The 12,959-nt window shown below is 41.6% G+C and overlaps 1 protein-coding gene across 1 annotated transcript in view; it reads right to left on the reverse strand.

The window, feature by feature from the left end:
* Nucleotides 1-5,496: 5,496 nt before the first annotated feature.
* LOC104051585 (sodium channel protein type 5 subunit alpha-like) overlaps nucleotides 5,497-12,959 on the reverse strand; it is a 176,790-nt gene continuing 169,327 nt past the window's right edge. Inside the window, exons 25-27 of the mRNA XM_064445100.1 lie at nucleotides 12,762-12,862; nucleotides 12,003-12,273; nucleotides 5,497-10,216 (exon numbers count right to left, since the gene is read on the reverse strand). Coding sequence (XP_064301170.1) covers nucleotides 8,982-10,216; nucleotides 12,003-12,273; nucleotides 12,762-12,862 — 1,607 coding nt within the window. The 3' untranslated portion in view covers nucleotides 5,497-8,981. The remainder of the gene's footprint in view (nucleotides 10,217-12,002; nucleotides 12,274-12,761; nucleotides 12,863-12,959) is intronic.

Genomic DNA, 12,959 nt, shown 5'->3' on the forward strand with positions numbered 1-12,959 from the left:
TATATGGAAAGGAGAGAAACAGCTTGGCTTACAACTAACAGGAGTACCAAAACTGGGGTTGAATATTAAAGGGTCTCAGAGGGGCTTCCCTCTGACAATGAGGAGAAAGAGGACTTGAATCCAAGTACCCCAACACAGCCCTGAGTTTAAAGAAGTAATGAAAGGGGATCTTATTTCCTGTGCATGTTTTCTAGCCCAGCTCACCTTCTCTTTTGACTTACTGTATCACAGTACTTTCTGACACACTTTCTGGGAGGTGAATCCAGCCATCAGAGCCCCACAAGCAGGAGCACATCCAGACTGCTGCCCTCTGCACCTCCCCACTGCCTGGAGAGGACAGTCAGGGCAGCCTTTTGTGCAGTGAAACCCTCAGGCTGGAGAGCCTGCCCAGCTAAACCCTGCAACATTTCTATGGGGATAAATGAATACTGGAGTGCCAGCCATGCAGATAAGCAGTTATCTGTGCTGTGCACACACAGAGGCATCCGTCACGGCCCTGCACGCAACCCTGAGCTGCTTACAAGTCTTCATCGCTACTGATGTTATCGAGATGAACATCGCCTATTGCAAGCGATTTATGCCAATGCCATCACGACGGAGGCACCGCTTAGCTTGCCACCACACTATTCAATAACTGCCTGTACCAAAGCAAATCAAGGTACTGGTATTCTTCTACCCCCCACCTTGCTTCTCCCCATATTTTCTCAACTCCTCAAACCCTTGATGAGAAGCACTTCACAGAATTGTGGTGAGGGAGAGAGGCACGCAGGCTGATCTTACTCCTAAGGTGCACAGCCATCCTCCTGGCTCCTCACAGAAAGCAAAAAGTACAGTAGGTTCTGCCTCAAGCAACTTCCCATTCAATAGCAAAGGCAATCCAAACAAATGTTGAAGTACCAGAACTAACAGCGTCTGATTTCCTGTGTTTCAGGCCATGGAATTGATGGTCCCTGGTGGTTAACAAGTGCAAATTAATTGTTTCCCCCACAAATTGAAGCAATTATAAGATCTGCCCTCTCTGTGAAAATGTTCTGTCTTTCCTTAAGACATGAGTTCTTCTATAACCTTTCCAGCTTGCTGAAGCCTCACAGTGGATATTTCCCCAGCTGCTGATTTTCACAAAACTTGTAGGAATTCACCTATCTTTGAGACTCCCAGCCTTCCATCAAACCAGATTGAAACAGGCCAGGGGGAGAGACCCAGGCAGATGGACACGGACCCTGTGAGCATGCAGCTTGTCTCCACAACAAGCCAGACAGATCCTCAGAGGCACCTGCCCTCCTTTGAGAGCTGATATCGCCATCAGCCTTCCCATTCTGGGCAAGGGTACCCTTCTATTGCACAGCAGCTATCTTCACCCCATTAAACCACCGGCTTTAGAGAAGACCCTGCACACCTGCAGCACCTCAGCACAGTACTGCAGAGGCACTTTTCCCAGCTACAAACCTCCTCCTGCAACATCCAGAGCAACCCACCTTCAAACCACAGCCCAAACATGTCGTCACAGGCTCAGGAGGACCACCTTCTCTTCTGCTTCCCTCAAACCAGCAAACCTCACACCAACTCTAGACCCCACAAGAAACCCAGCTAAGCCCCAGAGCATCCCTTCAGTCCTCACTTCCATAATAAGAGAAAGGAGCTTGTTTAAAGCTGCCTAGCTTTCTCTGCATTGCTTAACCTGTAGGGTAAGACAAGCACAGGTGGAAGTGATTTCCACTCCTCTTTAAAGTTTAATGTGGCTGTGACTGCAAGTTGTGGTCTGCAGTCTTCAGCTGAGTAAAAGAAGATTAAATTCCTTTGAGATCAACAAAACACCCTTCAGAAACAGTAGGTATGCCTTCCAAGCATCGCCGTGCTCTGCTGTGGGAGAACGCAGCCCTTTGCACCAGCCTGTGGAGCAAAGCAGCCCTAGAGGTGCACTGGGGATTTACCCTTCCCTGCAGACCTCGCCCCGCTGGGGCGCAACTGGGGAACAGCTGCAGGATGGAAAGCATCCTCCGTGACATAAAGTTGCAGAGCAGACATGGGGATGTGTGGGAAGGTGTAGGGCTTTTTGGGAGAGCGTCTGCTTTAGAGCACAAAGCGTGAATGAAAGCTCTGCCTACCCTGAAGCTCTTTAGCTCAGCCTGTAGCACTTCCACGTCCGCTGGGAGCGGGTTCAGAGCAGTACCTGCGGTCACGCAGCAGGTCTGCAGATCCTGCAAAGAAAGGGTGTGAACAGATTTGCAGTGGGCATGTGGTTTTGTCTGGAAAAGGGCCTGTATAAAGGAGACTTAGGGTCAACTTTTTCTTGTGCCTGTCTGTAATTGCACAAATATTTCCTAAAAAGCCAGCCCTGCATGATGCAGTGGAACTTTTCTCCTCAGACATCTCCAAGACAAACCATGCTCCTGGTTTACCCCTGGTAGGACTTAGGTGGTCCTCAAAAAAAAGCCAAAAATTTATTTGCCCTCCAAGATGTCACGGAGGCCACCAAGGTCTGAACTGTTCTATGTTGCCTTGGGCTCCATGACTCCAGGTTCGTATCCTCCGTAGAAACCTTTATCACCTGCACAGCTTGTCCCTGAGCTAAAAATTAAAATTATTTTATTTGTGCTTGACCAGCAGGTCTGGGAAGATTAAAAATTAAGACAAATATGAGCAACTGGGACAGTTTACATGAAAAAAAGGGGTTGGAAACCTGGCTTCCCTAAGGGCAACAGCTAAATTCCCTTTGGTTTTAGAGTAACTGAGCTTTTACAGAAAACACAGATATTTTAAAGTACAGGTACATCGTTCAAGTAACCTTTTAGCAGAGAACAGTGTTTTAATTCTTTTTAGGAGCATTTTGTGTGGTTTTATCATAACTGTCTCAGTCTGTTCTTTTTTTTCTTAAAGCCCCAGTATTTTTCTTAACACAGTTTTTAGGAAAAACAGAAATATGAAAATATGACCAGGACATACCCTTGAAGGAAAAAAAAAAAAAAAAAGAAACAAAAAACCCCAAACCAAACCAAGAGGCATTACTTTTGAATTAAAATCTCACTTTTTAGGCCACTCCGGTGAAGTCTGAGCACTGGATTGTGATTTCTGGGGCAGTGCAGTATTCAATATAGTTATTTTCTAGGGGAAAAAGGCCTCCCTGGTGCCATGGCCCAGCAGGGACTCACTATCCAACGTACAGCAATGAGATTCCAGGGACAACAGCCATGGCAGCGGTCTCGGAGACTTTGCCGGGGCGAAAGCACGTGGCCAGGAGCTGCTCAAAGTCCTGCTTGTCAGCTGGCTAAAATAGCTCGGGCAGAGGTGCTGACAAACCCCTACCCACACTGCAGCCCAACACCTCCAGCCCTCGCGGGGTTATCGGTGACGTTTGACTCCGAAGCATTTTTTTGCTCGCTGCCAGTAGCTATTCCCCTTAGACTATTTGCTTTCACATGCTTTCCCTTTGACACGGCTGCTATTTCTTTGTAATATGTAAACACTCAGAAGGATTTCCATGTTTGTTCTTCACCCAGCATGGAGAGTCTTTCGCAGCTCGCTGGGAGATTTGACGTGAAGAAGCAGCCGTTTCGCAGGTGTTTGGTTTTTGGGTTTTTTTTCTCGTGTTGCGCTCCTGTCTGTTTTCTGTTGTTTTAAATCCAGTTCTGCTCTTGTCTGAGCACCCCGGCGCACAGCAGAAAAATGCATTGCTGTTGTCAGAAACATGACACTTACTGTCATCCTGCATGGGCGTCCTTTAATACTAGAGCCCAGCGGAGGCTTCGTGCAGCAAAGCATTTATTTTTTCTCTCTCCTCTTCCTACAGAAACTTTTGATGGTTATAAAAATCCTCTTTAAATCGAAAGCAAGCGGCTAATGTGTGGCTTTTTCTAAGAAAACTGCCTGAGTTTGCCTGCGCCGCTGTAACTGTCTATCTTAACGCAGACTTGTTTCCAGAATGATCCTAGTATTTAGTAAGATAATTTGCTTTGAAAGTAAGAAGGAACTGAAACCACTGAAAAGTCGCAAGACGAACATGGAAATTGCAGGCCCTGACTCCAGTCTCATGGATTTCATACAGACTTGATTTAATAGCTTTGAGGCTTTGAAAAATCAACATAATTCGACTGATTTAAAAAAGAAAACAAAACCAACCTATAAAAATTAGCATTTACAGAGGAGCCAGTCCTCCAGGTTCCTTGCTAGAGCTGGAAAACAAGAAATCCCTTTGGCAAAATTGTTTTAAAAATTTCATCCTGAAAAATGGAAAATCTGAAAGCTTTTAGAAACTTCCACAAGATCTGTATGAAAATAAGGAGAGTCCTGTGACCCAAAGCAGCCCCTCGCAAAGTGATGGGAACACATGTATAGGAGTTAGGTGATTCTGGTAAACATCTAGGCGTGGACGTTTTCCTGGTAGGGATTATGGCCCTGAATTTCCTTCCTATGGGAATTTTGACCACAAATTCTAACCAGAGCTTTCCTTAACTAGCCTGACGTGTCTCCGCAGAGAGGTCTCATTTCAGCAAACTGCTCCTTCCAACCAAAAATATCTTGCTGCAAAGTCTTCGGGCAGATTGTCCTATACACACGATTACTCAGAAGTCATGTTATTATATGACATATTTCAGCAAGTGCTTATTTAAAAAAAAAGTCTTTTCCACAAGTCAGACTGCCCCAGGTTAATGTAAAACATGATTATAAACTGATTTTATTAAACCAATTCAAAGGACTAGGTGGATTTTTTTTTTTCATTGCAGTTTAAACCAGCTCAGTTTTGTTCTGTTTTAATATGATTAGGAACCTGCCACATTTAAATAAAAATCAGAGCACTGAGACAGGGTAACCAAATTGGTGCTAACCTGGGTGAAGATAAGGCTGATTCAGTCAATGCTGATAACAGCTAAGGGTCGTCTGTGTCTCTTCTGAAGCTCTTTCCAGAATTAAGGCACGCATGAGTTAGGAAGGATGTTACTCTTTGTTTAGTATGAATTTTAACATATGACTAATATAATAATAACCAAAATGAAAATCAATATAATTAAACTGGAAAGACATACATATTATCACTAAGAAAATCTCATTTATGTATATATTTTTTAATCTCTAGGTGTGATCCCAAGTTTCCAGTAAAACCCTTCCTCCTCCAGCTAATTCTACTGGGCAGCTTTGGTTGAAATATCAATGCCGGACTCATCCTATAAATTACATTATTTGAAGAGCAGCTTACATGCCTGCTTCAAATTCACTTGAAGTACTCAGAAATTATCCACCGATTTCAAAAAGCTTCGGCTCAAGCCTTTAATGCCCCGTAGGTAGCCTTACAATGCAAGACGAACTGGAGGGGTTTTCACTGACAAGCCTTCTAACAAAAGTCACCATGCATTTCCCAAACAAATGTGCTGGAAAAAAGTCAGAGAAATAAGAACATAAATGTTGATACAATAACAAAACAAAACAAAAAAAGCACAGGAAATATTTGTTATCCTTATTTATTTAATAAAGAAACATAATAAATTTGATTTTTTTCCAGGTACAAACAGCTTAATATGTCCTATGATATTGGCTGATATTTTCCTTGCTCTTTTCATAGCTTGAGTGATTCATGTGGTAGCATTTATTGAACAAACCAACAGAAAAAAATGGTAGCACTCACCATGCTTATAGACAGTGTGGGCCAACTATTGAGTTAGTATCTTTAACTAAATCACTGCACCGGGAGGTTGTATCATTGCTAGACTTGGATCGGCATCTCCATTAATAAAGATCTGCAAGTGAGGTTATTTGAAGTTTTTGAGGGGAGCTCTGCATACCATACAAAGATACCATTCCCTCTTCAGCTCTAAAGAAATGTGCCACAAAACAATAGAAAACACGATAGAAAACCAACCTTCCAGTTACAAAGGTTTTGAATGTAATTTACAATTCGGTTTTAGAAAGTTGCACTGTAAACATCTATAGTTAAGACCCTCTTTCGGATTTTTTTGCATTATGTATTTTTTTTTAATACAAGTTTTGGGTAGAAGACAGAATCATTTGTAACTGCATCAGTACTATAGGGTCTCACAGCAATGACAATAAAGTGTTCAACGCAAGGGTGAAATGACCAGGGGAAGAGCTCTTATCTACTATGATCAGTGACCAGCTCATCGTCCCATTACATCCCGTTCATTACTGGGCCTGACTCTTAATAAGAATATCAGCTGAATATTTTCTAATTAGCTGCAAATAATTAAAATATTTTTAATACAGCATGACCGACACTGCACTGCTGAGTGCAGGCTGGCTTTTCCCTTGGGTTTTGAGGAGTTTATATTGTATGTGAAAAATTGCATAAGAAATGCTCCTTTTTCTTAGTATTTTCCCCTCTTTCTTACTCTAAAGCTTTGAAAGAAAATAATTTTACCAGTTGTCAGCCAATAACTGCTTGTTCAGCAAGTAATGAATGTACTATTTCCTAATTAAACAGTTTCATTATAGGCAGCAGCTCGTTGCTAATGATCAATAAATCCCATTGAGAAGAAAACATTTTAATCCTTAAGTCGTGTCCTCTGAGTGTCAGCCACTCTATAAACTCACAAGATACATATATATGTATAGATATACGTATGTGTATATATATATGCATATAAATATAAAAATCGCATACTCTTTCTGGGTGATATGTACAGTCAGAATAACATTACAGCATAAATACACAGGGAATCTGTATAAAGTTTCTCTAATTTGAGAAGCTTTGAATTTTGTTTTGGGGTAGGAGGTTGGCGGCGGGGGGAGGGAGGAAAGAATAAAGAATGTTTTCACTTCAAGGAACAAAGAGTAGTTCCCTTAAGTTAGAATCTAATTACATACAAGATTTAAAGGCAACAAAATCCCGAGAGGAACAGCCCTATGTTATACACCATAGACATGGGGTTAAAAGGGCAAGAGAGCATGATTATAATAATACTTATATAGTACGTTTCATTCCCTTATAGCACTTTGCAACCAGAAAGTCTTACAACACCCCTTTGAGGTAGGTAAGTATTATTATTCCCATTTTACAGATGGGTAAACTGAGGCACAGATAGGTTAAATTATTTGCCTAAAAATCATGTAGTAAGAATCAGGAATAGACCCCAGGAATCCTGATGGCAAATCCTCTGAATTAATCGATAGACCACTCTCAAGTGAATGCCTGAGACACCTCTCAATGAATGGAGAGAATATATTAGCCCATATTTACACAGATACATCGTCATCCTTTTGACTTGTTGCTATTACATATTCTGACTTGGGACACATAACAATGGCCACAGATAAACTTGACTGTAACATGTTGCTTTAATTCTTGTTGCCAACCCCGTGTGGATTTTGACTCCTTTACAACCTGGGATGTAACTAAATGTCAGTGACAATACACCTTAAATACATTCTTGATATCTTTGCTTCTCCAAGGTGAAAAGCACAATTACTCTTCCTTAAAGTGCAATGGCTCATTACAGAAATCTCAAGAGTTTCCATGAAGTCCAACCAAACCCAAGTGCAATCAGTCTGAAGGTGAAAAAGAAAGAACTTGTCTGTAATGACGGACTTGTCTCTATAGTCCATAAATACTTTCTCACATTCTATCGAGGCTGAAAGTTTAATAATAAATAATAATCCATTAGCACGTAAAACCTCTCATACTTTTCTACAGCCACACATCCACCTTTCACCCCGTTGTCATTTCTTTGGCCTGAAGCTGATGGACACATCTACAGTAAATTTTACTTTGCCTACAGGAATGAGGATATATCTATGTTCTAGTAGATTCTTTTTATTGGTTCCTGCACTTCTTGTCCTTCCCCAGTAATTTAACTGTACCATCTGAGGAAAGGAAAGATGGACACTGAGTAGAAAGGATTCAAAACCTCAAAATTTACATACAGATCCAGAGGCAATTCCCCTCCCACCTTCTTGATCACACTGTCGCAGCCGTTCTGCACGGTCCAATTAGCATTCTTTTCACTAGCAGTACTTTTGGAGTAATATTGATGCACAGAGTTTCCAATAAGGCTGCTTAGCTCAGCGTTCCTGGGGAAAACGGAACCTATCCCACTACCTTAACAGAAACTTTGCCAGCGTAGATGGTGCTTTGGAGCACTACACACAGACGTGATGCACTACTTCTATGGCGAGTTTGATTGCAGTATTCAAAGCAGATTCTTGAAACATACTAAAAAATTAGTGCTTTTATTAACAATTTTACAAACAGAATCCATTACTGCCTAGTTTCCTGAAGGATAGAACAAGCCATTTCTCTCATTATTTTGACATAATTTCCTTCTCTGGTTTTTTGTACTTCTGCTGATGAGCAGTTGCAAGTCCCAAGAGGGAGGGCTTAGAGTAATAAACAGTTTAAACGTTGCTAATTTGGTAGTTTACTTTGCAACCACTTTCCTCTTGAAATGATGGGGATCCCACAAATTCCTATTACCTTGACTCAGAGTTCATCATGAAGAGTGTAAGGATCATTAATCTTCATGGAAAAAGAGACTTTTTTTTTTTTTAAGTAAAAAAATATCAAATATAATAAATTTATGAAAGACCATTCACAACATATACAGTAAGTGTTACATTTTGCTACAGCAGCTGTGATATTTTTTTTTTTCTTTTTAGAATGCAAGGTCATACATCGCCGTAAGTAAACACACTAATATGAGTAAGACCTTAAATGAATGTATACAGCCAGGCTTTATCTGTGGATAGATATACACTGTGTTTACTGTTTTACAGTCTAGAATATTCTTATTCACACCATTGATATAACAGCTGTGACCCTGCAAAGATTCTTCCTGTGCATGTATAAATATAAATATTGAGCCAAGTCAAAAAGAGCAGGGTCAAAGGTTATATGACTTGTTAGACTCCTGTAGTTAAGGGTAAAAACTCCATTGTTTCTTTTGCAACTAATTTTTAATAAGAAGGCTGCTTCAATCATTGTGTAGTTACAGCATTACATTCTGTAAACAATATTTTAAAGCATTCTAAACAAACATTTAAACAATTGATTCTTTATCCTTGTCTGGTGAGAGAAGACAATCTATAGCCTCATCACTTTTACTTGAGTCCGTCATCTTCAGCTGGAGATTATCACTCGTACCTCTGGTGACGCTGTCATAGGATGGAGGGAAAGATGTCGAGGATAGAGTTTCTGATTTGTCTATTGGCCTGCCGTAGTTCTCGTTCATCATGAACGCAATAAGACCCTCCTTCTCAGGTGCATCGTCCTCGAGGATGCTGCCGTCAAAAGTTCTGTGCCGGTACAAGTAAGATGCCTGCTTCATGGAGCGCCGAAACAGATGTCTCCTGTAGGCCCGCTGGATGATGGTGGCGGAGACCTCTTCTTGTTTCCGTCTGAGAGTTGTTGTAATCGGTTCATAAGAGATCTTAGACGGATTCGCCGCCATGAACTTTTCTTCCATCTGTATTTTAAGGGCATCCATCTCTCCGGATTCTCCTAGCACCCTTTTTGTAAAAGCAAACAAAATATCCAAGCAATGGATCCTGTCTCCACTGACCATGGGCAGGTCCATTGCTATGAGTTTGATTTTGTTTGGTTTCGCTATGCGCAAAGGTTCTGACAGCGCATCTGCAAAGTCTGAAAGTGCAGAATACTCAATAAACTGAGTGGCTTCAGGGTCAAACTTCTCCCAGATTTCATAGAACATATCAAAATCATCCTCGCTTAGAGGCTCTGTACTTTCCTCAGTGGCTACACTGAAGTTCTCTAAAATAATGGCTATGTACATGTTTACAACAATGAGAAATGATATAATGATATAAGTAACGAAGAATAAAATCCCTACGGCTGGGCTTCCGCAGTCTCCCTTTGAACCATTTGCATTCAGAAGGTTTGGGTCGCAATACGGTGGTCCAGTATTTAAAATAGGGTTGAGAAGACCATCCCAGCCAGCTGATGTTGTGATTTGGAAGAGACAGAGCATGCTGTTAGCAAAGGTTTGGAAGTTGAACATGTCATCAATCCCATGCTCCTTCTTAACATAGGCAAAGTTAGCCATGCCAAAAATGGCATAAATGAACATGACCAGAAAAAGCAAGAGGCCAATGTTGAACAGAGCAGGTAGGGACATCATTAAGGCAAACAGGAGAGTTCGAATTCCTTTGGCTCCCCGGATGAGTCTTAGGATCCGGCCAATCCGAGCCAAGCGAATGACTCTGAAGAGTGTGGGAGAGAAGAAATATTTCTGGATTATGTCAGAAAGTACGGTGCCTTGAAAAGAAGAGAGACAAACAGTGAGTTATTACATGGGAAATAATCCCAAGCTTCCCTTTAAAGCAATTGGTCAGGATTATGGACAAAATCAATGAAAAATTCCCCAAACGGAAGACCTATGAAAACAGAACGGCATTGTTGTTAGCATTTTCATGCCCATTTAATCCATGCAAACTTCTGAGACTATGAGCAAAGATGTCAATTGTAGACATAGTTTTATTAAGAGAAAGTCAGTCAATTGGGAATGAGAAACCAGGATCAACTCAGCAAGGACATACCGATCTGCAGCTTTTGGTCATGCCTTTTTGTCACCTGAGCTACTTATTCTGAGTGTAGCTGGTCAGAAATTTTCTGATTTGACAATAGTTTTGTCTCTAAAGTGTTTGTGAGTCAGCACTGAAAAGCTGCTAAGCTGGCCCTGTTTTTCTGAGCCACCACCAGAACAGTGCAGGTTTCTACTGGAAATCCACTTGGTTGGTTGGTTGTTTATTAGTTTTTCCAGTTTCTCTGATGTGCTGGGAGGGAACTAAGGGCTAAGGTTGTACTAGCAAAGAAATGAGCTTGCACCCCTGTAGCTAAACTCTTCCGCAGAAACAGAACGGCTTAGTCCAGAGTACCTAATGCCCAGAGTGCCTGGCTGCACTGAGCCATGCTGAGCTCGTGTCTCCCAGGCCAGCCTGGGAGAGGGCTCACTGGCATGGCACAAGCCCTCTGACACTGCAACAACCTGGTTGATCACGGGGCAGCGCTATGACCAACGTGACAGCTCTGGTTAACTGGCTGCTATGGGCATATCCTGAGCATCCAGCATCAAGGCTCTGATGACAAGCTGTATCGTAGTGATGTTCGCATGGGTGACCCAAATCTCTGAAATTCAGGTGCCCTTGGCTGATGCAAGGCCCCCGAAGCATGGGCTGCTCCCTGGCACTAGGGATTTCCTGCACTGGGACCTTGCAGGTTCTCCAGTCCACCAGAGAGAGTTTAAAGTAACAGAAGCATCAGTCGATGAGAAGATGGCTCTGTTTTCCTACCATGACATTTTTTCATTCACCTATTCCCTCCTTCAAAAAGGAAGCTATATTGGAAAAGTCAAATTTCTGAGTTCCTTCTGCTCACTGGATCAGTTGATCATCTTCCAGTTGCTACTTTATTTCCAACCTCAGTGAAAACTCTTTTGGCAGGAATTGAGATTCATATTCGACCTGCACTTCTGTAGCACCTGATAGATGATCTGTGGTCGGGGCTGCAGGACAGCAAAAGGCACAAATCAACAATGCAACCATGTGTCTCTGCTTTGTCCCTTGGGCTGACAAGGATTTAGAGCTCCAGAGACAACAGGGCTGCGAACAGCCACACTCACTGCATCTGCCCACACCTGCCCTGAAGGGCTGTTTCATGCTGATGTATTAAAAGGTAAATAGCAAACCAACAGCAGCCTGCATGTGCCCTTTTCATGCAACTCCTTCACTTCTCTTTCTTTGGCTGTTATGCAAAACTGGGGTTAAGTGTATGGTGCCAGTTCTGGACCATGTTTTATCACCAGGAACCATTAGGTGTACAATGAACCAATACTGTGTACGACAAACCTCATAATTTCACTGATCACCCAAGTTATTGTTAGGCAGTATTATGTTGTATTATTTAAATGTTAAAAAAATATCACGAGGATTGAATTCTCTGAGTTAAAGTGTATTTTATGGCATGAAGCCTTCAACTTTGTATAATTAAATTTATGTCTGCCTTTTTAACTTCGGAGTTTGAGTGAAAATCCAGATTCACCTACCTACGATAGACAGAATCACCACAACAAAGTCAAATATGTTCCAGCCATTGGTGAAGTAGTAGTGTCGCAGAGCCAGCATTTTGATGATGCACTCGCCAGTGAAGATGGCAACAAAAAGCATGTTGATTTTATGGAGGATGTTTACTTTTTCTTGACTTTGGTCATCTGTTTCCACCATCATGGTAACCATGTTAAGGCAGATGAGAATCATGATGGAGACATCAAAGGCTTGTTTCGAGACGACATCAAAAATAAAACCTTGGTATTTATTCTGGAGGAAAGGAGAAGATTTAGTTAGGAAATGTGAACTGTGTCAAAAAGATGACATCATTGTCTCCTGATTATTCAGAAAGTAGAGGAAAATAGAGAAGGTACTACTTCTGATTAGAACTTCATAAACATAAAGATGATGATGGATGGTTGGATGATAGAGTTTTCAAACCCATTTACTCTTAACGTTTCTTGAAACTACTATAAAAAGAGCTTGGACTGGGGCATGAATTCATTCAACGCAGGCATGTGGCCACTGCCATGACGGCATATGTAAATTGGACTTTTAGTCAACATTGCAGAACAAAGGGAATTTTGTACCACACAGGTCACTGGACTTGCAAATGCCATCCAAAATCAAAACATGTAAATACTAAGTGGCTTTCATCCGGGAGCAATCACTCTTCTTACACTGGGAAGTTGAATTGCATTCATTCTATTAAATAAACAGCTGTTACATGTAGTTCAAGTGAATTATGCCATTCTTACCAGTGGCCTTGGGATTGGTTTTTGAGGTTTCTTAGATCCCAACTTTTTCATTGCATTGTAATACTTTTTCTGTTCTTCTGTCATAAAGATATCCTGGCCACCTAAGTATAGGGCAAAAACAAAGCTATTACTTTTGATGAAAAGAGGTCCACTGCCTCCATCCAAAGTTCAGGGCTTCACCCTCTTCTGTTTTCTTAT

This window comes from Phalacrocorax carbo, chromosome 2 (assembly GCF_963921805.1).
Source record: "Phalacrocorax carbo chromosome 2, bPhaCar2.1, whole genome shotgun sequence".
In the NCBI taxonomy this organism is placed as follows: domain Eukaryota; kingdom Metazoa; phylum Chordata; class Aves; order Suliformes; family Phalacrocoracidae; genus Phalacrocorax; species Phalacrocorax carbo.